General features: G+C 41.6%; 1 protein-coding gene across 1 annotated transcript; it reads left to right on the plus strand.

Annotated features, from left to right (window-relative positions):
• Nucleotides 1-1,146: 1,146 nt before the first annotated feature.
• LOC135525665 (striatin-3-like) lies at nt 1,147-20,340 on the plus strand. The gene is made up of 16 exons (XM_064953425.1): nt 1,147-1,613; nt 9,030-9,133; nt 9,321-9,394; nt 9,506-9,587; nt 9,868-10,044; nt 10,324-10,459; nt 10,900-11,041; nt 13,800-13,936; nt 16,467-16,642; nt 16,764-16,811; nt 17,135-17,256; nt 17,462-17,629; nt 17,786-17,926; nt 18,207-18,314; nt 18,416-18,502; nt 18,644-20,340. Exons 1-16 carry the CDS (start codon nt 1,374-1,376, stop codon nt 18,811-18,813), a joined length of 2,112 nt encoding a protein of 703 aa, XP_064809497.1. The 5' UTR covers nt 1,147-1,373; the 3' UTR covers nt 18,814-20,340.
• Nucleotides 20,341-24,795: the final 4,455 nt, after the last annotated feature.

Genomic DNA, 24,795 nt, shown 5'->3' on the forward strand with positions numbered 1-24,795 from the left:
AGAGCACTAGATAGAAAATAATAGTTACTTGGATGTTTGAATAGCAGAATGAGTTTTGTGTCACCTGTATAAAACGCATGTGGACTGGCAGTGGCAAACTGATTCAGCAGGAAGAAAGGCATAACCAAAATGATAAATTAAAGGGATGGATGTAGGTTATTGAACTGGATTTCTTTCTGTTCTGTATTGTCTCATCCATGCCCCTGTAACCAGTTATGTACATCTTCTCACTGTTGTGTCCTACCCCTGAAAGTAAACAACAAAAACTAGTTTTTCCAAGCCACTGTGCTTCTGCCTTCACATTGCTTGCTTGCTTTTGGGGTTTAAGGTTGGGTATCTGTAAAGCATTTTGTGACAACTTCTGATGTAAAAAGGTCTTTACAAAATGCATTTGATTGATTGAGATTTCTAATAGAGTAAAAATAACAATTGAAATAGAGACCTCTTCTTTTTAGCGTGACAGGCATCCCTTGACAACATTAGCCTCAAGAGAAGGCCTCTTTCCAGTGTCCACCCGCTCTAGTACTTCGACAGGCAGGTCTGGCCCTGCTTGTTCACCATCAGGAGGAACTTGATCCTGGTGACCTCCTAGTCCAGTGTATCTGCAAAAAAGGAAATAATAATATAAATGGTGTCATAGCAAATAGTGCATAAAGTCTTTATGTAATACCCTTTTGTGTTAATGCATCTGTAACCAGACAGTTATATCCAATTCAGCAAAGTCTGGACGACTATGGCCAAGCTTTGAATGCATTCAGTCAAGCTTGAATACTATTCGGCTACTCACCCTAAACCAACAACGTTTCAGATGCAAGTCAGATCTTGATGAGTCTGACAAGATTCACATAAACAATATACTCAGGAACACTCAACAATGAGCAGAGAGAGGTCCATGGTGCTGGAAAGAAGGCTCCATGAGAGTCCCAGGCCTGCCATGCAAACACCTGATTGTTTGTTTTGTATTAAGATATATTTTTCTAATAATTTGTATATTATTTCCCTGGTTCACATTATTTGTCTGTGGTGTAACTGTGCTAACGGCACACATGCCCAAGCTCCTGTATTTGGATCATTGAGCTGCTTTGGTTGACAGGAAAAAATAAAAAGGTGAGCATGTCCCATCATGCAGTTCGGGCCAATTCTTCCTCACCCCCGCAGTAAGTAGAATAGACTCTCATATTCCAGGATCGGACTAATGGCGGTCGTCAAATCAGTACACTGAGAGCAAGTTCAAAACATAGCCCTGTCTTACTACAGTCGCCGAGGAATTTCAGGGATAGGCATCGTCAAATCCATACGGGAATACTGAACTGAAAGGGGGAGGGGGGCGAAATCAAGCAGCAAATTGTGCTGGGACTTTCCTCTTCTTAAAAATGGATGAACACCCCGGCGGAGGAGTTGGAATGGCCGCCCCAAGACCTCAGCAACAACCGCAGGGGAATAACAACGCTAATCCCCAAATCGGTGGTGGCTCAGGGATGGGGCAGCAGCATGACGAGATGCCACGGCCACAGCAGTATACCATCCCCGGTATTCTGCATTATATCCAGCACGAATGGGCCAGATTCGAAATGGAGAGAGCTCATTGGGAAGTGGAAAGGGCCGAACTTCAGGTAGCAAGCTAACTTGGTTAACGTTACCTTAGCTAACTAAATAAACACTATATTGAGCAACAATGCATTTTGCCTGGATAGTGTGCAACATTTGTTTTACACCCTTTGCATACAGTGGCCATGCTTCGATAGATAAACGTCTACTGTAGTTTGTCCGCCCAACTTGATTATGTTATCAATTACCACCACCAGCTAGCTAGCTAGCTAGTCACGGATAACAGGTAACGTTAAATAGCTAACGTTAGCTTGCCATCCTGCTGTGTGCTAAGCTATGTCACTCTTATTTTCTTTTCTTTTTACAGTGGAACATCAGGTTGATGTGTTTACAATGTCTTACACGTAATTTTATTAATACTGTTGACTCTTGTTGTAGTATTCCTTTAGTAGTTTCAATTTAGAGTCGTTGAACTACAGAATGATCTAATCAAACCACTGACAGTCAACTAATCTCCGAGACTAGGAGCCATTTTGGTTTGGTCATTATGGCGACGACTTGGCTGGGTCTTCTTGAGTCACGTTAGGTAACCATCAATCTTGAATAGGAATAAATCCCATGTTATTGATCATATCTGTTGTGCAATATTTTTAACAAATATTTTTTAAACGTTTATTTCAAACAAATCGAAAATCCCATAGCCTGATGCCAGTCAGATGGCTCGTGCCTGTTAGCAAGCTAACGTCAACAAAGCCAGCTGTCAAGGCCCCACAGTCTGACAGTGGCTATGCACTTTACGATCGAACGGTGAAAAAACTATCTGTGGTTTTAGACTTAGCTAGTTTGCTATCTAGCTACATTACTTTTATAGTTGTTTTTTGTTTCACAGTGCCATCTTGGCTAGGAATTATTTCTTATTTTTGTGCGTTTTTATTTTGCAAGGTTTTGTTATAACAAGCTTATGACATCAGCTAAGTGGTAATTCTGTCTTTTAGAATGCAGAGGTTAAAGGGAATGTTGGTTCAGTTTTATGATTGTAATACTAATGAATGTGGAAGTGTTGAAATGCCTGGGACAGAGAGTAGAGTACTGCTTTGTTTGAACACAACCCATACCAGGCCAGGTGAGGTGGAGGCATATGATAGATAATTGTCTTGCCAACATAAAGTAGTAGCCTATGACATGCCTAATTTGGCAGAACCATATGCTGTTATATTGTTACATTTTTTTATTGATAAAACAATATGAATCAGTGTATGCTTTCTGAACTTCTGTCTTGGTCACATTATTTAAATTTTAAATTAATGAAGCAAGCTGACAGCCTAGATTATTTTGGTCAGCTGCACCTTTCCTATTGTTTGAGTTGCTTTGCTGTCCAGCCACACCACTCAAGCAGTTAGCCTTGTTAGCACAAATCACTTCAATGTCCACAGCAGTCACATCAGGCCTGGAAGTATCTGGGTTAAATCAGGCTTTATAGGTCATTGAGACATCCAGGGCATATTCTGAACCATTGTTATGCGCTCTGTTCTTCCTTTGCCCTGGCTGTAGAAGACAGAGAGATGGTAGACTGACATGGCCCTTTCTATTCAGAATCTGGCTTGGAAATAACATGTTTATTAACACACAGAGGCAGTGATCGTTCTATCTGGGTTTTATTTTTGTTATGTTGATGCTGAGTATTTAAACACCACAATGAAGGTTTGACAGGATTATGTTATCCAACTGATAACATGCTGGTCTCTCTTGATGAAATTGAAATCATTAACTCAATGTAGGCCTATATTCATACACTGACTGCACACACAGAAATAATTTATTATTCACGCCATTCTTTCATTGTGCTTGATTTGGTGGGTGATGTATTTTTCCACTGTGCGCAGGTGTTTCCTCAGGATGTGTATGAGCCAGGTGGTGCACAACTATGTCAGCATTCTATCCTTAAAGCATCAGTGTTAATTAGTAGTACAGTGCCATTTTCTTCCATAGTTCTTTCTTGGTTATACATAACATCTATAAGTAGACACGCTGAAAATAGCTGTTCTACTTAATGGACTACCTCGGCTCCTAACAACGGTGCAAACTGTGTATACATTTGACAGTTTCAGAATTGTCTGATAATAAGGTATTATTTTTAGGCCAGCGTTGTGAAACCTAGATTGTTGAAAATATGAGTTCACTGACTTATGTTTATTTGTTGTTTATTGAAGCAAGATGGCTTTTATATACAAAAACACAAACAAGTAGACAGACAGGCGAATTCAAAATACAGCTCTAAATGTATCCAAATGTGTGAATAGGCCTAAGCGGTGTTCCTTTGCAGTGAAGTGGTAGGTATATGATACGTTGGGGACAACAAAGCTCCAAAAGGCGGCAATGTCTATTCCTGTTCCAATACAGCCCATTCCTTTGTCAGCATGTTAACTTGGGTCTGTGAGCTCACTCTGTGTCCCCAGTCTGACCATTACACATCTCAACACTGTGACCTCACACATACATAGCAGCTAGGCCTATACCAGCATTGCTAGCTACACTGGGATTGGTTGGAGGTGGTATCTGAAGTGTGGTCCTTCGGGCAGTGGGGATTCCCAAAGTAGTTTTTAGCAGTAGTGCTGTAACATCTAAATTCTGATTATAGTTGAGATTTGATCTCTGATTAGTCTACTGTATTTGTAACTATGCCTGCCATGCTCCTATCAGGGATATTGAAAAGTGAGGTTAACAAATAGACTAATTAGTATGCCCTCTTAGATTTTAGCTGTATATTAAATCTACACATACAGTGATATTTATTTGAAGAACGTTGTAGCCCGCTGTATCTGCAGAGCTAGTAGCATGCTTGTGTAACAGACTACTCTGTCCCCTGGCTGTTGAGTTGGTTCCAGTGTGTACACAGCTGTTCGTTCAGCTGAAACCTTCCTTCTCCCTCTAGCTAACATTGACTGGACAGACCTCCCATGCTTATGGTAATAGCAAGACGTTCATTTAGCCCTTGGACTTGCTTACCAAGGAAGCAGGCAAAAGGAAGAGAATATCGTGCACAAAATATTACTGTTCTGTTTAAGAGACCTGATCTCAGTCGACTGACGTGAATCCTATTGTTAAAATTGACTCCAGTTCTCCCATGTTTTCCTGTAGAGAGTTAAATCTCCTACTCCTTCTCTCCTTGAATGTGGACTCAATTATGTCTTATCTTATTACTGTGAGGGAGTGACTGGACCAGGTGAGTCAATGGTTCAGATCCACCATAGTGTTTTCTTTGCTGGTATGATCTAATACCAGAGAGCAAAGCAACTGTTATGTAAGCTCGTTGGTGGCCAAGATCTGGAGTCACTATGTCGGAGCCAGGGCACCACACTTTCTCAGTCTCCATGACTACGGAATGGAAATCGGTCTCCAGTTTACCTGTCAATTTACAACTAGGTATGGGCACCCAATAGTCAAGAGAGGGGTTTTTAGGGGCAGCTGCCTAATATTCTATATAGGTGCAGGAGCTCAAGCAGTAGAACATTTGAGGTGCTGGTACTCTGCTTCCATGAGCTCCTGTCCAAGTCAAGCACTGTCCCTGCAGTCAAGGGGCGGCTGACTAAAAATACCCCATGCCTGCTACCCTTTAAACGGCATTGGGTTTCACAGCTGCTCAGTACTCCCTAGCAGTACAGTTGAGTTGAGCAGGAGAAGAGGGCCAGCTAAATAGTTCTGTATGAACTGAACACCCCTACAGGGGTGATGGTGCTAGAGAGGCCTGTGTTACAACCTGGGCCTGCTGCTCTGCTGATCTGAGGGTAGTCAGACACACTGCTAATTGCAGTCCTACCCTGACCCGCCAGGTCTATACCAAGATTCCCCCCAATTCATCTGTGGCTTATAGCTTTTTGTTAGTTTAGCTCCATTTTTACATCCACAGTGACTCTTAGAGAGAAATTTTAAATATCTAGGGTAAATGTTGTACAGCCGTGGTCACCAACCGGTTGATCACAAACACCTGGTTCATCTCCAAATCAAATTTCATTAGTCAAATGCACCAAATACAACAGGTGTAGACCTTAAAGTGAAATGCTTGCTTACGACCCCGTAACCAACAATGCAGTTTAAAAAAATATATATATATATAAAAAAAAATCTATATATGAATAAGAAATAAAAGTAACAAGTAATTAAAGAACAGCAGTAAAATAACAATAGAGAGACTATATACAGAGTAGAGGTCGACCGATTATGATTTTTCAACGCCGATACCGATTATTGGAGGACCAAAAAAGCCGATACCGATTAATTGGCCGATTTTAAAATAATAATAAAATATTTGTAATAATGACAATTACAACAATACTGAATTAACACTTATTTTAACATAATATAAAACATCAATACAATCAATTTAGCCTCAAATAAATAATGAAACATGTTCAATTTGGTTTAAATAATGCAAAAACAATGTGTTGGAGAAGAAAGTAATGTGCCATGTAAAAATGTGTGCCATGTAAAATATGTGCCATGTAAAAAAGCTAACGTGTAAGTTCTTTGCTCAGAACATGAGAACATATGAAAGTTGGTGGTTCCTTTTAACATGAGACTTTAATATTCCAAGGTAAGAGGTTTTAGGTTGTAGTTAATATAGTATTTATAGGACTATTTCTCTCTATACCATTTGTATTTCATATGCCTTTGACTGCTGGATGTTCTTATAAGCACTTTAGTATTGCCAGTGTAACAGTATAGCTTCTGTCCCCCTCCTCGCCCCTACCTGGGCTCGAACCAGGAACACATCGACAACAGCCACACTTGAAGCATCGTTACCCATCGCTCCACAAAAGCCACGGCCCTTGCAGTGCAAGGGGAATAACTAGTCCAAATCTGAAAGCGAGTGATGTTTGAAACAGTATTAGCGCACACCCAGCTAACTAGCTAGCCATTTCACATTGGTTACACCAGCTGATAGGCTTGAAGTCATAAACAGCGCTGTGCTTGCGAAGAGCTGCTGGCAAAATGCCCGAAAGTGCTGTTTGAATGAATGATTACGGGCCTGCTGCTGCTCAGTCAGACTGCTCTATCAAATCATAGACTTAGTTATAACATAATAACACACAGGAATATGAGCCTTTGGTCATTAATATGGTCAAATCCGGAAACTATCATTTAGAAAACAAAACGTTTGTTATTTCAGTGAAATATGGAACCGTTTGGTATTTTATCTAACGGGTGGCATCCCTAAGTCTAAATATTCTTGTTACATTGCACAACCTTCAATGTATGTAATAATTACATAACATTCTGGCAAATTAGTTCACAATGAGCCAGGCTGCCCAAACTGTTGCATATACCCTGACTCTGTGTGCAAAGAACGCAAGAGAAATGACACTTTCACCTGGTTAATATTGCCTGCTAAACTGGATTAGTAGTTATAACTAGTGATTACGATTGATTGTTTTTTATAAAATAAGTTTAATGCTAGCTAGCAATTTAACTTGGCTTCTACTGCATTCGCGTAACAGGCAGGCTACTCGTGGAGTGCAATGGTAAGAGTGTTGGACTAGTTAACTGCACTGTTGCAAGATTGGAACCCTGAGCTGACAAGGTGAAAATCTGTCGTTCTGCCCACAGTTCCTAGGCAGTCATTGAAAATAAGAATGTGTTTTTAACTGACTTGCCTAGTTAAATAAAAGGTTGTTTTTTTTAAACATTAAAAAAAAAACGGAAATCGGCGCCCAAAAATACAGATTTCCGATTGTTATGAAAACTTGAAATCGGCCCTAATTAATCGTCCATTCCAATTAATCGGAGTACAGAGTCAATGTGTGGGGGCACTGGTTAGTCGAGGTAATATGTACAGAGAGTAGCAGCGGTGTAAAAGGGGTGGGGCAATGCAAATAGTCTGGGTAGCCATTTGATTAGCTGTTCAGGAGTCTTATGGCTTGGGGGAAGAAGCTGTTTAGAAGCTTCTTGGACCCTAGACATGGCGCTCCGGTACCGCTTGCCGTGCGGTGGCAGAGAACAGTCTGACTAGGGTGGCTGGAGTCTTTGACAATTTTTAGGGCCTTCCTCACTGCCTGGTATAGAGGTCCTGGATGGCAGGAAGCTTGGCCCCAGTGATGTACTTGGCCGTTCGCACTACCCTCTGTAGTGCCTTGCGGTTGGTGGCTGAGCAGTTGCCATACCAGGCAGGGACGCAACCAATCAGGGTGCTCTCGATGGTGCAGCTGTAGAACCTTTTGAGGATCTGAGGACCCATGCCAAATGTTTTGTCTACTAAGGTTTTGTTGTGCCATCTTCACAACGGTCCACAATCATCTCCTTTGTCTTGAACACGTTGAGGGAGAGACAAAGGAGATGATTGGGACTACAGGAAAAAGACGACCGAGCACGCCCCCATTCTCATCGGCAGTGCTCTAGTGGAGCAGGTTGAGAGTTTCAAGTTCCTTGGTGTCCACTTCACCAACAAACTAACATGGTTCAAGGCATTCTTAGTCCATCACCAAACATTTCTGTTGAAAAGCCACTGATAAAAGCATAAAGGCTTGCTCTTCTTTTTTTCTTTGTTTTGCACGGTTGGTGGTAGATGCACTTAATTCAGAAGCCCTGTGCACCGGGTAGGCAAAGTGTTCCTGTTTTTAACCATTTTAATTTGTCTCCGCATACCCGGTAGACCAGGAGATCTGTGGCTAAGTCCAGTGCACTTACTGCGCTGGCCAATCGGATAGCACAAATCACTGTGCCTACCTACAGCTTCCATGACCCCGGCCATAGCAAAGTTTGTTAGTAGCCTACGTGAGATTTCATAACATTTAAAACCATAACCAGTGAGAGACTGTCAAAGAATACAGCAAAGAGCTGCTGTTTATATGAGTGAGTTCATGTTTTAAGTTTTATTCAGCACTGTCAATAGTTTTTATTAAACACAATTACAAAACATTAAATGTACTTCTCTACTTCCACTTGCACTGCAATGAGTGAATAAGTAGCCAAGTGTATCGATAGCCTTGCGTTTGGTTATTATTAGCTATTTTAATATCGAGGAGCATTTCGCTTTCTCTAGTCATAGAAACAATATGAATTTGTGCTGAGGCAGATGCTGCGCCACTCGAGTTTCGCCATAAGGTGGAAGACTGTCTCTCCTCTCTGGTCAATCACCGGTGGAAATGGAGAGAGCAGGAACTGAGGTGGACCCTCTGCTGTTCTCCATCTCCTGCGACTAATGCCATGTTCAAGACAACTGGGAACTCTGAAAATAATAGATCCGACTGGGAATTTTTTGAATGGAATATTAGAACAAGAAGAAGAGTGTGGTAGTACTAGGTGATGAAGTTGTTGCTGCCTCTGAAACAGATCTGATGTTAAATTATTCAGTAGTGTTTGATACACCACAAAATATTACTTTTAATGTGTAGTGCTTTCAAAATTGAGAATATAATGTTGACTTTATTGGCAGATCCTAAACGTATTTTTTTTTTCGTTTCTTTTTCTTCTTTGGTTTCTTTCAGGCTCGAATAGCATTCCTACAAGGAGAAAGGAAGGGTCAAGAAAATTTAAAGAATGATCTAGTTCGAAGAATAAAGATGTTAGAATATGCATTAAAGCAAGAAAGGTGAGTGTATACCTATTACCTAATCATTTTTTACATGAGTCCATATAAGGCCCCTTTCAATCTTAGTCTCATTTACCTCAATGCCTGACATTAATACATTGCCTGTAAATGTTGTGCATAACTGCAAAGTATGCTTTATTATCTAATCACATTTACTAATCTCTTTACTTTGTCTTTACTCTACTAGAGCAAAATACCATAAATTAAAATATGGAACAGAATTAAATCAAGGTGAAGTTAAGATGCCCAGCTTTGAATCAGGTACGGACTTCCCCTCTCTGAACTGCAATAAACTTAATGATGAGTAATAGAATATGTTGACATACAGTTAGCTATACAGCGGTTTCATTAACGTTTCTATGGTGTTTACAGAAGATACCAAAGACACAGAGGTCCCTGCTGTACCTCAGAATAGTCAGCTGACGTGGAAACAGGGCAGACAACTCCTCAGACAGTGAGTACTCTACAGACAGCACACACGGTTTACAGGGCCTCTCATGCAGCTAACACACTTGCGTATCGATCAAGATGAATTCCCATCCGGGCTTGCATCTCAGAATAGGAGTGCTGATCTAGGATAAGGTCCTACTTGTCTATGTCATTTTATTCCTTATGATCTAAAAGGTCAAACTGATCCTAGACCAGCACTCCAACTCTGAGACGCTTTAGGAATACGTGCCCAGGCTTACTTAGTTAGCTAAGTCATTTTTATGTGTAATTTTCTGTCCCAACAGATATCTTCAGGAAGTAGGTTACACGGACACAATACTAGATGTGCGGTCTCAGAGAGTGCGTTCGTTACTGGGCCTGTCCGGCTCAGAGCAGAATGGCTCAGTGGAAAACAGGAACTTGGATCAGATCCTCAATGGAGGGGAGTCTCCAGCCAAACGAAAGGGACAAGATATGAAAAGGTAGGTAGGTAGGCCTCATCTGATCATGCATACTGCCACTGACTTCAGTGAAGGTCTGAAGGAATTGGTGTTATCTAACTGACACAATGTTGTTCACTTTTCCTGGCGACTTCCCAGATAGCAAATTTCTGATTGATTCTGTACATTCTGCCTCTGTGCTCAGAACTGTCTGCTCTGAATAGCATTAGATGCATCATCCAGACCTGTGCCATGTATGTGAATAATCAAATCATCCACAGTGATGAATTGCTCTAAATAGTTTTCTACCTGTTTTACTAGGAATCCAGGAGATGTTCTGGAAACATTTAACTTCTTAGAAAACGCAGAGGACAGTGATGAAGATGATGATGAGGAGGGAGACCTGATGGAGGATATAGACAGTGGCAAACACACAATAAAAAAGCATAAGATAAAGGTGAAAAGCTCTTCGCTACAGATGATTACATCTGGTCATAAGTGAAAAGACCATTCCTAATGTTGTTCTAAATGTACTGCCGCTGTCATCACTGTGTAAATGGTTGTAATAATGGCTTACTAAGACCAAAGTGGTGCTCTTGACACTAGACTAGTATCTTCAGACCTGATTCTAAATGTTGATATTCATCAAGAGAGAACCTTTAAATGCCTGCTGTGTTAAAGAAGTCAACACAATTAAATTGGTACAAGAGCATATGGAACGAACATACCAAGTACTCGTCTCATAAAATCAAATATGGAAAATAAAAGTATTGTAAAATATACTTTAATTTTACAAGTATTGTAAAAAAATGTAATACAATTATTGTATTAACTCTATATCTGATAATCCCACTGTGCTAGACCTGGTGACTGATTGTATGTTTGTCCTCTGTCCAGGTTGGGAACGAGGGCCTGGCCTCTGACCTTCCAGATGACCCCGACACAGAGGAGGCTCTGAAGGAGTTTGACTTCCTGGTGAATTCCGAGGATGGAGAGGGAGCAGGGGAGGCCCGGAGTTCAGGGGACGGGACCGAATGGGGTAAGAGGATATCAGATATCTAACCCACTAACTGCTGAGAGCTAACTTATAGATGTAAAGTCCTCTATTTAGGGGACCCGCATGGTTCTGGTACCAGTTCCGACCGTCATTTTTAATAATAAAATATGTGGACACTGTAGATCGAAATGTCTTGCATTGAGCGATAGCCCTTGTTCCCACTGACAGTGTGTTTTCTGAGCCTGTGTGGCATAGGATGTGAAATCTGAAACCACTTGAAGCTGGGATGTCCCTCCTACCATTTAATTTGCTCTTCTGACCGTTCATCAACTCCTGGCTGAAGACAGCCACTGACATGTCTGCAATCATTACATTGTTGCACAGCAGGAGAGAGTGCTTTCATCATGGTAGCACATTCAGGGATCGATTTATAGCCATTCATCTACAATAATTAATCGATTTTTAAACAAACACTTTGTTTGTCATCGATGGATAATATTAATATGAGATGAAAGGCAAGTTCTTAAGATGTTCAGGAAGCTAGAGCTTGGTGCGATTTTCACAGCAATAGCGGCAGACGTTTTGATCAAGTGAGACCTTCAGAAAGTATGCCCATTTTCTCTAACACTAAAATACAAATATGAATTTGACAGTTATACGGAAGGTTAGTCATTTTATAATTTGATAATGCTATATTTTGAAAGCATATGTCATTTCAAGTCTTCATACAGTTTAGTTGAATTGGAAATACATCAATACTGTATTTCATATTTCTATCATTTGTACTGTGTACATGAGCTTGTGTCCTCAGAAGTGACTACACCTCAGCAATTAATAACTATTTTTATAGGAAAGCTGAGATTGTAACCTTTCTTTTAGTATGCAGCATTACTAGTTATTGTTTATGGCCCTCTCATGATAAATAATAACTTTTGGGGATTATGTAGATGACATTTACAATGACATTTAGTTACATTAAAACTCCCTAGAATTGTTTGCCACACCGGTGCGTCAGTCTAAGCTACATAACAAAAATATCCCCATCAAAATATGTCAGTTTAAGCTAGAGGTCTGAGATATTTTTGCACCGGATGTGTCTCAATCCACCGCATCCGCTGGTGTTGCACTTCCACATCTGTGGTAAAAGGTGGCAGAGCCAAAGAGGTGTTTGTCACACCATGAGATATCCCAAAAATCGCTCTTCTTAAGAAAATGTCTATAGCGTAAGTACGGTTTGACGTGCAAGAGAATGGGAACCCACTGTGGAAGAGGAGATTCTCACGAACACGTTTTGCTCTCTGACCCCCACAAGTGTCACGGAACTTGTCTGAAGGTAAACAGTACACGTTTTTAAAAAACAAATGAAGTGATGAAGGTAGTTTTGTGCATACCCCAAGAAAGGGTTAAATATGTGTTAATTTAAAAAAAAAGTTAAACCAATTTTTTTAATCCTAGATGTTTCTTATGAAGTGTTTTTTGACTGTCCTTTTTGCCATGTATGAATGTGTTATTCAATCCCTTTCTATAAGGTTTATTAGTAAAGGCCCAAATTTAAATAGATTTTTTTATATACCTAAGGGGGTCCTAAAATTCCAAATCAAATAGCCTAATCATACATTGTATGACCATCTTAAAACAATTCCATATGTCAGTTTAGCATGTCCATTTGGCATAAATGCGCCAAGTCTAATTTGTTAGCCTATATGGGTGTTGGGTAGAAGATCTGTGGTGTGTGTGTGTGTGTGTGTGTGTGTTAGGTAGAGGATACATGTCTATGTGTGGGCCAGTGGTAGATATAATTGAACTGGTGTGGGGGGGTTATTCTGATCTGCAGCAAGAAAGCCCCCCCCCTGTGGAATCTCAATTGCACCAATGCTGCGTCAGCATTCCTCCTCACTTGTGCACAGGATATTCTGAGCCCTCCCCTGGCCCTGCCACACACACCTCACTGCTGCTGCATGCCCTGTTCTAATCACAGACTCCAGGGTCAGTCACAGTACCCTCAGGCAGCATTACTCTCAGCACAATGCTCCACAGTGGCTGAGAGAAAGGGTTGCGTACAGAGCACCAGTCAGGCTCATTAGTCATGAAATTAACCCTGTCCTATACAGTGCTGGTTTATTTGTTTTAGTTTTTGTGCAGAGGCCTAACCCGTGTCATTGCTTCTCCTCGTTAAAGCTGCAATATGTAATTTTTTGGGCAACCTGGCCAGATTCACATAAAATTGTATGTTATAGATCTGTCATGCTCATTGATAGCCAGTCTAAGAAGCAGTAGGTCTGTTCTATGTGCGCTAGTTCTATGCTTCCAGTTTTTAGACCGGGTTAAGTTTAATTTTTGCACCTTTTCGGTTTTGTACATCAGCTGAAAATATAATATTTTGAGGTTATGTAAAATATATTTCATAGCATTTTAGATGGTACAATAATTGCTTGTTTTGTCACAAACTGAAATTAAGCAAACTATTAGAATTTTAGCAATCAGGAAATGGCGGCGCAATTTCTGCATAGTGCATCTTCAGTGTTAGTCTGTTCAGGAAATGTTGTTTCATTGCACGCATCAACATTTTTTGCTCAGGCTTTGACGTCAATCCAGGGGAATACTTCACTTTCTACTAGTGTTTAACATGGCAAGACAATATTTTCTGTCTAGCAACTTAGTGTGTGCTGCAGTCTTTCCCATTTAGGTGAATGTTTTAGCACCCTGCTGAGAGGAGCTGAGCTCTTTGGTTACCAAGCATCTCTGTCTAGGTGTGGCCTGTATGGTGTTTAATAAAACCTCCTCTCCGTCCTGTTCTTAGCCGAGCCCTTACCGTTTCCCTCAGGCGGGGGCAAGTCCTTTATCATGGGCTCTGATGACGTGTTGGAGAGTGTCCTGGGACTGGGAGACCTAGCTGACCTCACTGTCTCCAATGACGACGCCGACTACAGCTATGATGTAAGCACCACGATTCCACACCTGCCATCCTTGAACCCTGAACACCCCCTGCCCCTCCCCACCCTCTTATGAACACCTCCCTGCCCCTCCCCACCCTCTCACAAACACCCCCTGCCCCTCCCCACCCTCTCCTGAACACCCCCCTTCCCCTCCCCACCCTCTCCTGAACACCCCCAGCCTCTCCCCACCCTCTTATGAACACCTCCCTGCCCTTCTATCTCCTCAATCACCCTTGAACCCCTCCCTTCTCTATCTCTTTCTCATTCAATTAAATTTGCTTTATTGGCATGACGTAACAATGTACATATTGCCTAAGCTTATTTTGGATATTTACAATATTAAGATAATAATCAAAATTGTCAACAGGACAACAGTAACAACAATAATCAAAGGTCAAAATAACCATACATTGAACAATAACCATACAGTAGAGGACATGTGCAGGTTGATTGGTCTGTCAGACACTGTCCCTCATCTTATGGCAGGCAGCAATGTAGTGCGCTGCCAACCCACAGCTCTCTGCATCCTCCCCCAACAGGGCGGGTAGCCTATTTTCATCAGAGAGGTCTTTGAAACCTTGAATCATTCCCTGAGATCTGGATTTTCTCTGGAAAATCATTATTTTAGCCTTTTTGGGGTTTACTGCCAGGGCCCAGGTCTGGCAGTACTGCTCTAGCAGGTCCAGGCTCTGCTGTAGGCCATGGTGCTGTGTGTGACAGTAGGCATTTAACCTCTTGAATTGTGGAGACTAACACCAGGGGCTGAGGATTTTTCTAGAATAGTGGCAATTTGTTGACGTAAATATTGAAGAGTGCAGGGCTCAGATTGCAACCCTGGCGAAGGCCCCGCCCTGGTTAATAATTCAGTTATTTTCTTGACAATTTTAATGCTGCACGTATGGCCAGTATACATTTGATTGAATTATGTCATATGTTTTACCTCCTACACCACTTTCAATAACTTCGTAGAACAGTCCTGTATGCCAAATACAATCAAATGCTTTTTGGAAGTCGATAAAACAAGCAAATATTTTGGTATTATTTTGGTGGACATGTTTATCTATCAGGGTGTGTAGGTTGTAAATATGATCAGTCGTGCGACGTTTTGGTATAAATCCAATTAGGCTTTTACTCAAGACATTGTGCTTATTAAGGAAGAGAACTCTTACATGTATAATAATACAGAAAACCATCCCCAGGTTACTGTTCACACAAATGCCTCTGTAATTGTTAGGGTCAAATTTGTCTCCGTTCTTAAAGATTGGGGTTATGAATCCTTGATTCTAGATGTCAGGGATATAACCTACACTCAGGATCAAATTAAACAGTTTTAATATAGCCAATTGAAATTGTGCACTAGTGAGTCTGAGCATCTCATTTAGGATGCCATCAGGTCCGCATGCTTTTTTAAATTTGAGGGCCTCAAGTTTCTTATAGAGCTCCTAGTCTGATTTTGATTCTCCTTTATAGCTTTTTCTAATCCATTCAACTTCTCATGAATTTGGCATTGCTCTGCGTTTGTCAATTTGAACGGTGTTGTAAAATGGGTTGTCCATATGTCACCATTTTGTATCACTAATTCCTCTTGTTTCGATTTATTTAATTTTTTCCATAAGTTGTTTGTTTGGACTCCTCAATTACTGTCAGCTGCTTGCTGTTGTACTGTGCTTTTTTGGTTCTAAGTGTACGTTTATAGAGTTTAAGTCTCACAGTAATGGCGTATATTCAACATTATTTGGGTCTGTGCTTTTGGTTCGATAGTGTTAAGTTTTTTTTTTCCTTATACTTTTACAATCTGCATCAAACCAGTTGTCATCTATGGTCGTTTTTGTTTTTTATCAATTTCAGTTGTGCTGCTTTTGGTGTGTGTGTATATATATATTATGCCTTCTTTACTGTGAGTGAATGTGGTATCCAGAAAGTTATCTAGGAGTGTTTGAATATTTTGGTTCCAGGTTGCTTTCTGGTATTCTTCTGTGCTGTTTTGGGCCCATCTGTATGAGTTTCTGATGTTGTACAGCTTACTGGGGTTTGAATGTGTGGTTGTTTCCATGTCTGTTCTTTTGAGGAACTTTGTAATTTGGCTGTGATCAGACAGAGGTGTTAGTGGCTTGACTGTGAATGAGCTGAGAAAGAAAGGGTCAATGTCAGTGCTGTGGCCAAGAGGTGAGAAGTAGGTGAATCTCTCCAAATAGTCCCCCCGTAACCTACCGTTGAAAGTACAGACCCAGGCTTCTACAGAGCTGCAACTTGTTCTGTCTTTTTCTCTTTCTCTCTCTCGCTCTCCTTTCTCTAATTTCTCTATCTCTCTCTATAACTATAACAAGGCGTTGAGAGGGGGAATGTTCTTGCTTTGACAGTTGGTCAGAATCATCACAAGTCATTAGGAAGTTGAAGGCATACATCCCTCCAGTAGTTCTAGTGCAGTCTATTTCCCCCTTGCTAACTCACCACCAAGCTGTCTCCATTTTTCACTCCACACTTGTTTAAAGTTGCCCTTCTCTTCCCCTGTCCGGTCTATCTATTTTTAGCTGCCAGCCAATAAGGACACGTTCAGGAAGACGTGGAATCCCAAGTACACCCTGCGCAGCCACTTTGACGGGGTCAGGGCTCTGGCCTTCCATCCTGTAGAGCCTGTCCTGGTCACCGTGTCTGAGGACAACACCCTCAAACTGTGGAACCTGCAGAAGACTGTGCCTGCCAAAAAGTAAACACACACTTGTTTACATGGTTGGATTATCTTGTCATTATGGAATTATAGAATGTATCATTTGATTAAATGGGTCTGAAAAGCCTTTTTAAAGAATTGTTTGTTTCCTCTTCTTTAGAAGTGCCTCTTTTGATGTGGAGCCTATTTACACGTTCAGAGCTCATGTGTAAGTATCTAATTACCAGAAGGTGCCGTGGTAAAGAGAAGAGGTCCTGTGTGGCTCAGTCGGTAGAGCATGGCGCTTGCAACGCCAAGCGTCGTGGGTTCGATTCCCGCTGGGGCCACCCATATGTAAAAGTAGTGGCCCCAGCCGACTTGTAAGTCGCTTTGGACAAAAGCGTCTGCTAAATGGGATATATATATATATATATATTAAGACGACCTAATGGGATAAAGCTGTAATCAATCACTATAACTGTTTTGCATTTGGCTTTCTCTCACTGTATAATAATGATGTAAATTATTAAAAGTCCCCTTTCCTCTTCTCAGGGGGCCTGTGCTGTCCCTGGCTATGACTTCCAGTGGAGAGCAGTGTTACAGTGGAGGGATTGACCACACAATACAGTGCTGGAACATCCCCAGCTCCAACGTGGACCCTTATGACACCTACGGTAAGGTTGGCACATTTAGCATGGCCAGTATTCTGTCTCCTCCTTGACCACAGTAACAGAAGTCAGGAATACTTTCATTCATCTGTCATATTATTGGAATTGACTAGTAGACTTTCTCTTCACTTTATTCCAATCACGTCATTGAGTAATCACGGAGCTGTTTGTCCACCCTTATTGAATGGGTATGACTGACCCTGTCCCTCAGACCCCAGCGTTCTGGCTGGAACCTGGCTGGGCCACACAGACGCTGTGTGGGGGCTGGCCTACAGCGGGATCAAGAACCGCCTGCTGTCCTGCTCTGCAGATGGAACCGTCAAGCTGTGGAACCCCCAGGAGAAGAACCCATGCATCAGCACTTACAATGCAGAGAAAGGTAGGAACGCTGTGCACTTGAACCTCCCCAGTAGTGTGATGGAGAGCTTGTTATCCACATGGACATGACAATGGCATTTGTCTGTGTGGCCAAGGTCAGAGAGTACTGGTGTAAAAGCCTCTAACTGACAGGTGTCTCTGTCTGTGCTCACGACAGAGCACGGCATCCCCACTGCGGTGGACTTCAACGGCTGTGACCCCGCCCACATGGTGGCGTCCTTCAATACGGGCAACGCTGTGATCTATGACCTGGAGACATCACAGACCGCCGTGGTGTTCGCTGGTCAGGGGGAGAGCAGTAAGTCTCCAATTTAGACTAGAACCCTAATCCTAACCTAGTCCAAAACCTATCCTGGAGCCTTATTTAACATACTAGCAATGCTAACCCTAAGCTCTGTGGTAGGACTGGGGAACTTTTAAATATTGAATTCTGCTATTTGTTGTTGTTCTCCGGTGACCATGCTAGATATATGATATATCCTCCTAGAGAAGAAGTAAACAGTTTTAACTGTCTGTCTTCATTCCAGATGGTGTATTAATAGTGAGTTGTGTTGACCCATCCTCTCCTCTGTTTTCAGCTCTGCCTGCAGCCAACCACATCAACAAGGTAGTGAGTCACCCCACTCTGCCGGTCACCATCACGGCCCACGAGGACAGGAACATCAAGTTCTTTGACAATAAATCGGGTAAGTGGGCAGGAGGGGACACTGTTTAGCTAGTTACTCTCACGGTTACGTCTCTGTCTGCCATATCTCTGTACTGACTGTTACATCTGCCTGTCGTGTAGGTAAAGTGATCCATGCGATGGTGGCCCACCTGGATGCTGTTACCAGCCTGGCTGTAGACCCCAACGGGATCTACCTGATGTCAGGAAGTAAGTACAAGCAACACTACTGCTCACTCGCACTGGAGCAAAACGTTTTGTATGGACAAGAAGTCTTATTTTTGAGTTCAGGTAGCTAGTACCTCTGTTTCGAAATGTTTTCTCCCTACTGAACACATTCCTCCTCCGTAGGCCACGACTGCTCTATCCGTCTGTGGAACCTGGACAGTAAGACCTGTGTGCAGGAGATCACTGCCCACCGCAAGAAGTCTGACGAGTCCATCTATGACGTTGCCTTCCACCCGTCAAAGGCATACATAGCAAGTGCCGGGGCCGACGCCCTGGCCAAAGTGTTTGTGTAGTAGACCTGTGCTGCTCTGCCAGGTTGAGTGGGTAGACACCGAGAGAAAGAATGGACTGCTTCACTGCCTTGTTTAATAAGGGTAGCATTTTATGACACTACATTGAAGCTGCCTCCCTCCACCCCATCCATGTTGAACTCAACACTTGACAGAAACCAGGTGCCAAGGGGACTTATGCCAGGCGTGGTGGTGGAGAAGCGCCCAATCAGTTTTATCCTGTTTTCTAACTAAAACAACAACATTTACCTGTAATTTACTGTAAGTTTAAAAAGCTGGAGTAAAACAAACTAGTGTATGTAGCCTTTTTGACTGGGTTTCAACTGAGCTAATATCTGTTCTGTCGGTATAGTTCAGTGGCCGAGGGACAATTTGAGATTTCACCTGATTCATACTACAGGGCTGACCCCTCACCATACAGGGCTGACCCCTCACCAAACAGGGCTCTCACCATACAGGGCTGACCCCTCACCAAACAGGGCTGGCTCTGATATTTTATTTTCATCACGGTTCCAGTAACTACGGTGGATTTGTAACCAGTTCAGCTCGGTTTTGTTTGGCTTGCTAGTGTGAAAAGGGTATTTAACAGGACATGGCAACAGCCCCTGGTGGGCCGACTGGGAGACCCTGCGGCGTCAGTTCAGTTCACACTAAACATGAATCAGGCGTGAAATATAGTCAGTCAACTTCACACTTTAGCATTTAGTTTCATGACATTTTTGTGTAAAAAAAAAATATATAGTTTTTATAATCATTTTTATATAAATAAAGTCTGTCGTAACAGCACTGAAAATTATGTATAAAAAAAGGGAATATTTATTCCCGGTCTGAACCCTCCGTCACAACTCATTATGTCCCCCACAACCATCATCCTACGGCTCCCCGTCACTGAAAACACTCAGTGATCTCGCCCTTCCTAACCCAAGGATGTGATTGTGACATTGCTTTTACCTGGCTTTGTCACATGAGTAAAGACTGTAGGACTAAAAGAAGCACAGTTCATGGCTTCCTGAGAGAGCGCTCTCTTTTCAAATAAACTGCATCATCCTATCACTATGTGATATTTTGTACACCTTACTGTATTTGAGTTTATTTATCACAGGTTACTAGACATCTTTATGCTATAAATCAGTGCTTTGAAGCAAGCATGGGGTGTAACCATTTTATTTTTCTTAATTTTGTTTTAAGTGATTGGAATAGCAAACATAAGATTAATCACGACTCAGTCTTTTGTTTGATTGTACTTTTCTATTTTATCCTGCAAAACTATTTTATGTTCAAACATGCTACAATTTCTGGTGTAACTAAATGCTTTTGTTTGTGTAATGCATGATAAATACAATAGTCTTTTTTCTAGTCTTCCAAAAAAAGGTTCTGGTCAGTTTGCGAGTTTTGATGAGTTTTGTAAGGTTTTTGATTTACAAACTATGAATCAGCAGATTTTAAAGATTGTACCACATAGCAAAATGAAACTGTTGAAAAATAATGTATATAAAATGTCTATAATAAATATTAAATGGTGTACCTGTACATAGTCTGTTTTTGTTTAATGCATGCAATCTTGTTTTGTTGGAATAATTGTGATTGTAAGATAAACAAATCTATTGAAAAGATGCATGAAAAATGGCTTTATTGAAAGAAATTATAGTAATAAATATAGAATCATATAATTCTCAACAACAAAAAATCCCAAATCTCTTTACTTAAAGTACAGGTCAACATGTACTGAAGGTATGATGTACAGTATACAAAATAAACTGGAAGCCATATCAAGCTGAGAAGTGATATATATTACAGTATATTGTTGACGAGGCTGAAAGAGAAAGAATACCTTGCTCAATCACTAACCGATCTATAGGTATATACACTATACATGCAAAAGTATGTAGACACCCACCCCTTCAAATGAGTGGATTCGGCTATTTCAGCCACACCAACTGGTGTATAAAATCAAGCAAACAGCCATGCAATCATTGGCAGTAGAATGACCTTACTGAAGAGCTAAGTGACTTTCAGCATGGCACTGTAATAGGAGGCCACCTTTCCAACAAGTCAGTTTGTAAATTTGCTGCCCTGTTCTACTGTGAGTGAAGTTATTGTGAAGTGGAAACGTCTAAGAGCAACAACGACTCAGCCGCGAAGTGGTAGGCCACACAAGCTCACAGAACGGGACCGCCGAGTGCTGTAGCGTGTAAAAATCGTCCTCGGTTGCAACACTCACTACCGAGTTCCAAACTGCCTCTGGAAGCAAGGTCAGCACAAGACCTGTTCGTCATGAGCTTCATGAAATGGGTTTCCATGGCCGAGCAAGATCACCATGTGCAATGTGTCAGCTGGAGTGGTGTAAAGCTCACTGCCATTGGACTCTGGAGCAGTGGAAACGCGTACTCTGGAGTGACATCACGCTTCACCATCTGGCAGTCTGACGGACTAATCTGGGTTTGGAGGATGCCAGGAGAACACTACCTGCCCCAATGAATGCACATAGAATCCATTTCTTCTTTGAATGGGAAATACTATTGCACACTGGTTCTATAGCATCCACATCCATCATGTGGTACTATGTGTATACTAACAATACAAGGCAGAAAGGACCTGTGTTCGTGTCGCATCCCAGGCACACCATCTTTTTGATGGCTTACATCACATCTTTGGGTTGAGTGAAGTTAGGGAGAATTCTGTCTGAGGGGTGTCACTGGAAAGACAAGAGCACTGTACATAGTCAGAATTCTGTCAAAGGCTTTTATTGACAATTACATGAAGTTGATGCAAAGAGTCAATATTTGCAGTGTTGACCCTTCTTTTTCAAGACCTTTGCAATCTGCCCTGGCATACTGTCAATTAACTTCTGGGCCACATCCTGACTGATGGCAGCTCATTCTTGCATAATCAATGCTTGAAGTTTGTCAGAATTTGTGGGTTTTTGTTTGTCCACCCACCTCTTGAGGATTGACCACAAGTTCGCAATGGGATTAAGGTCTGGGGATTTTCCTGGCCATGGACCCAAAATATCGATGTTTTGTTCCCCGAGCCACTTAGTTATCACTTTTGCCTTATGACAAGGTGTTCCATCATGCTGGAAAAGGCATCATTTGTCACCAAACTGTTCCTGGATGGTTGGGAGAAGTTGCTCTCGGAGGATGTGTTGGTATCATTCTTTATTCATGGCTGTGTTCTTAGCCAAAATTGTGAGTGAGCCCACTCCCTTGGCTGAGAAGCAACCCCACACATGAATGGTCTCAGGATGCTTTACTGTTGGCATGACACATGTCATGACGTTGGCCTGGGGGTAGGTTTATGACAGTCATAAATAACTCTTCCCCCCTTTTTCCTCTCTCTACCCTACTGATGTTACATTTGCAAACCCCTTTGGTTAACATAGAGATTAATTATTAATTATTTGTGAAGTGATGAAATGTGATTTTAGCTTCTAAAATGTGAGATTTGGGTTTTGATAAGGTAGGTCTTTGCTCAATCAGTGGCACGCCCCTGTGAAGGGACATGGGCTATACAACTTTTCAAACGCCCTCCTCTCCCTTCCAAAATAAAGCCTTGACGACAATATAACCTCCTGTTCCGAGGATGTGAGGACGACGGTCCGATGTCAGAATGGTTCAGATAATATCTACAGAATGAAGTCAACATCAGCGTAAGCTTTGGTTGCGAATGGTATGAACTTTGAACTCTTATTCACTACAGAAGTGATACCTCCTAGCCGTTGAGTTAGCAACAGCAGCTGCAAACGCAGGTTAGGAAGGAACAGACAAAGTATCCCGTCTACCCCACAATGATGTTACAACATGCCCAATTTACCAGCAGAGACATTCTTCAAAGGACAAAGGATTCAGTTGGGCAACACGGCCTTCCATCTACCATCAACCTACCAAAGCGCAGAGTAAATTTTAATTGCATTTTTCTTTTCCAAATGGGCGGTAATTTAGAATGCATAAGATACTGTATTTACGATAGCACAGCTTCGCCCTTTGTTCCTCAGTCTTCTCGCTCTTTCACTCAAACCCAGCCCCCTTTCTTTTGTGTAACAAGCTGTCATATCTGTTCCGCCAGCTCGGGACGTTTTCCTTTATGACGTAATTTGTAATCAAGTTATGATTTAATTATGTGTATGTGTAATTAGTTAGGTATTTAGTAAATAAATAATTAAACCCAATTTTGTATTACTGGTTCAACTTGTTAGCCAGGGTTCATGCAGATAACTAAGAATTTACAACTTTCAGATGAGACTGAATTAAGATGAGGACTAATATTGACTGCTATTGATGTAAAATATTAATAGGTCTTTAAGAGTTTATTTGGAGATAACAGCTCTATAAATATTATTTTGTGGTGCCCGACTCTCTAGTTAATTACATTTACATGATTAACTCAATCAGGTAATATTAATTACGGAGAAATTATTTTATAGAATAGCATGTCATATCACTTAATCCGGCATAGCCAAAGACACGACAGCCTTTACCTCAGTGTGGATGTTGCCTTCAATCCATGGCTTCTGGTTGGGATATGTATGTACGTCACAATGGGGAAGACATGATCGATGCTCTTATCAAACCACTTAAGGTCGATGCCAGCGCCCTGCGGAAATCTATTTAACATAACAACAATATCCCCATAAAAATCTGTCAGTTTAAACTAGAGATATCCGATTTTGTTTTTGGATTGGATTCGTCTCAATACACCGCATCCGCCGAAGTCACACTTTCTCATCTGTGGTGAAAGGTGGCAGAGCTAAAGCGATGTTTGTCAGACCATGAGACATCCCAAAAATCGATCTTCTCACAAAATCGTCTGTAGCGTCCAAACCGTTTTGCCTACACACTAATATAACCCCTCTGTATAAAGGTGAGACTCTCACGAACATGTACAAGACTTGAAAGTCCCCTGGTACCAGTTGAAAAAATGAGTGGAAGTATATATGGATACTGTTGAATGCCAAAAATATGGGGTTAAATACAGAATTAATAGCAGGTTTCCTGATCTTTCTTAAATCTCCCTGATATACTGTAGCAGAGACACTTCAGAATCAAATGTATTTTTCATATTTTTGGGGACTATCTGCTGAGCTACACAGAACTACACTGGACCCAAATCAAAGGGTTTTAAAATTCAAGATCAAATAGCTAAGTGATTCTTGGTATGATCTTCTTAAAACAATTCCCTATAGCTTAGCAGCAGGTATCAAGAGGATGCGCTCCTCTTCAGCCCTGCTGCCAAACTAACCCTGATTCAGATGACCATCCTACCCATACTAGATTACAAAGACATAATTTATAGATCAGCAGGTAAGGGTGCTCTCGAGCAGCTAGATGTTCTTTACCATTCGGCCATCAGATTTGCCACACATCACTGCACTCTATACTTGTGTGTAAACTGGCCATCCCTGTTCACCCGGCGCAAGACCCACTGGTTGATGCATATATAGAAAACCCTCTTAGGCCTCACTCCCCCCTATCTGAGATATCTACTGCAGCCCTCATCCTCCATACAACACCCATTCTGCCAGTCACATTCTGAAAAAAAAATTTTTAAAGAGCAAGAGGATAATGTCACCTGGAGGACAAACAGTAATATTCACTGAATAGACATTTGTTGGAACTCCAGAAGGTCCTCAAAGCACACACATCTCTGGGTCGCTCGTCTTTTCAGTTTACTGCAGCTAGCGACTGGAACATGCTGCAAAAAACACTCAAACTGGACAGTTTTATCTCAATCTCTTCATTCAAAGACTCAACCATGGACACACTTACTGACAGTTGTGGCTGCTTTGCGTGATGTGTTGTTGTCTCTACCTACTTTATCTTTGTGCTGTTGTCTGTGCCCAATAATGTTTGTACCATGTTTTGTGCTGCTACCACATTGTCATGTTGTGTTGCTGCCCATGCTAAGTTGTCGTCTTAGGTCTCTCTTTATGTAGTGTTGTGTTGTCTCTATGTAGTGTAGTCTCTCTTGTCGTGATGTGTGTTTTGT

Source organism: Oncorhynchus masou, chromosome 32 (genome assembly GCF_036934945.1).
Source record: "Oncorhynchus masou masou isolate Uvic2021 chromosome 32, UVic_Omas_1.1, whole genome shotgun sequence".
Lineage (NCBI taxonomy): Eukaryota > Metazoa > Chordata > Actinopteri > Salmoniformes > Salmonidae > Oncorhynchus > Oncorhynchus masou.

Coding starts and splice junctions, on each gene's coding strand:
- LOC135525665 (XM_064953425.1), top strand. CDS start 1,374: ATGGATGAACACCCCGGCGGAGGAGTTGGAATGGCCGCCCCAAGACCT. Junction 16,643..16,763: donor AAGACTGTGCCTGCCAAAAA/GTAAACACACAC, acceptor CCTCTTCTTTAG/AAGTGCCTCTTTTGATGTGG. Junction 17,257..17,461: donor GGACCCTTATGACACCTACG/GTAAGGTTGGCA, acceptor CCTGTCCCTCAG/ACCCCAGCGTTCTGGCTGGA.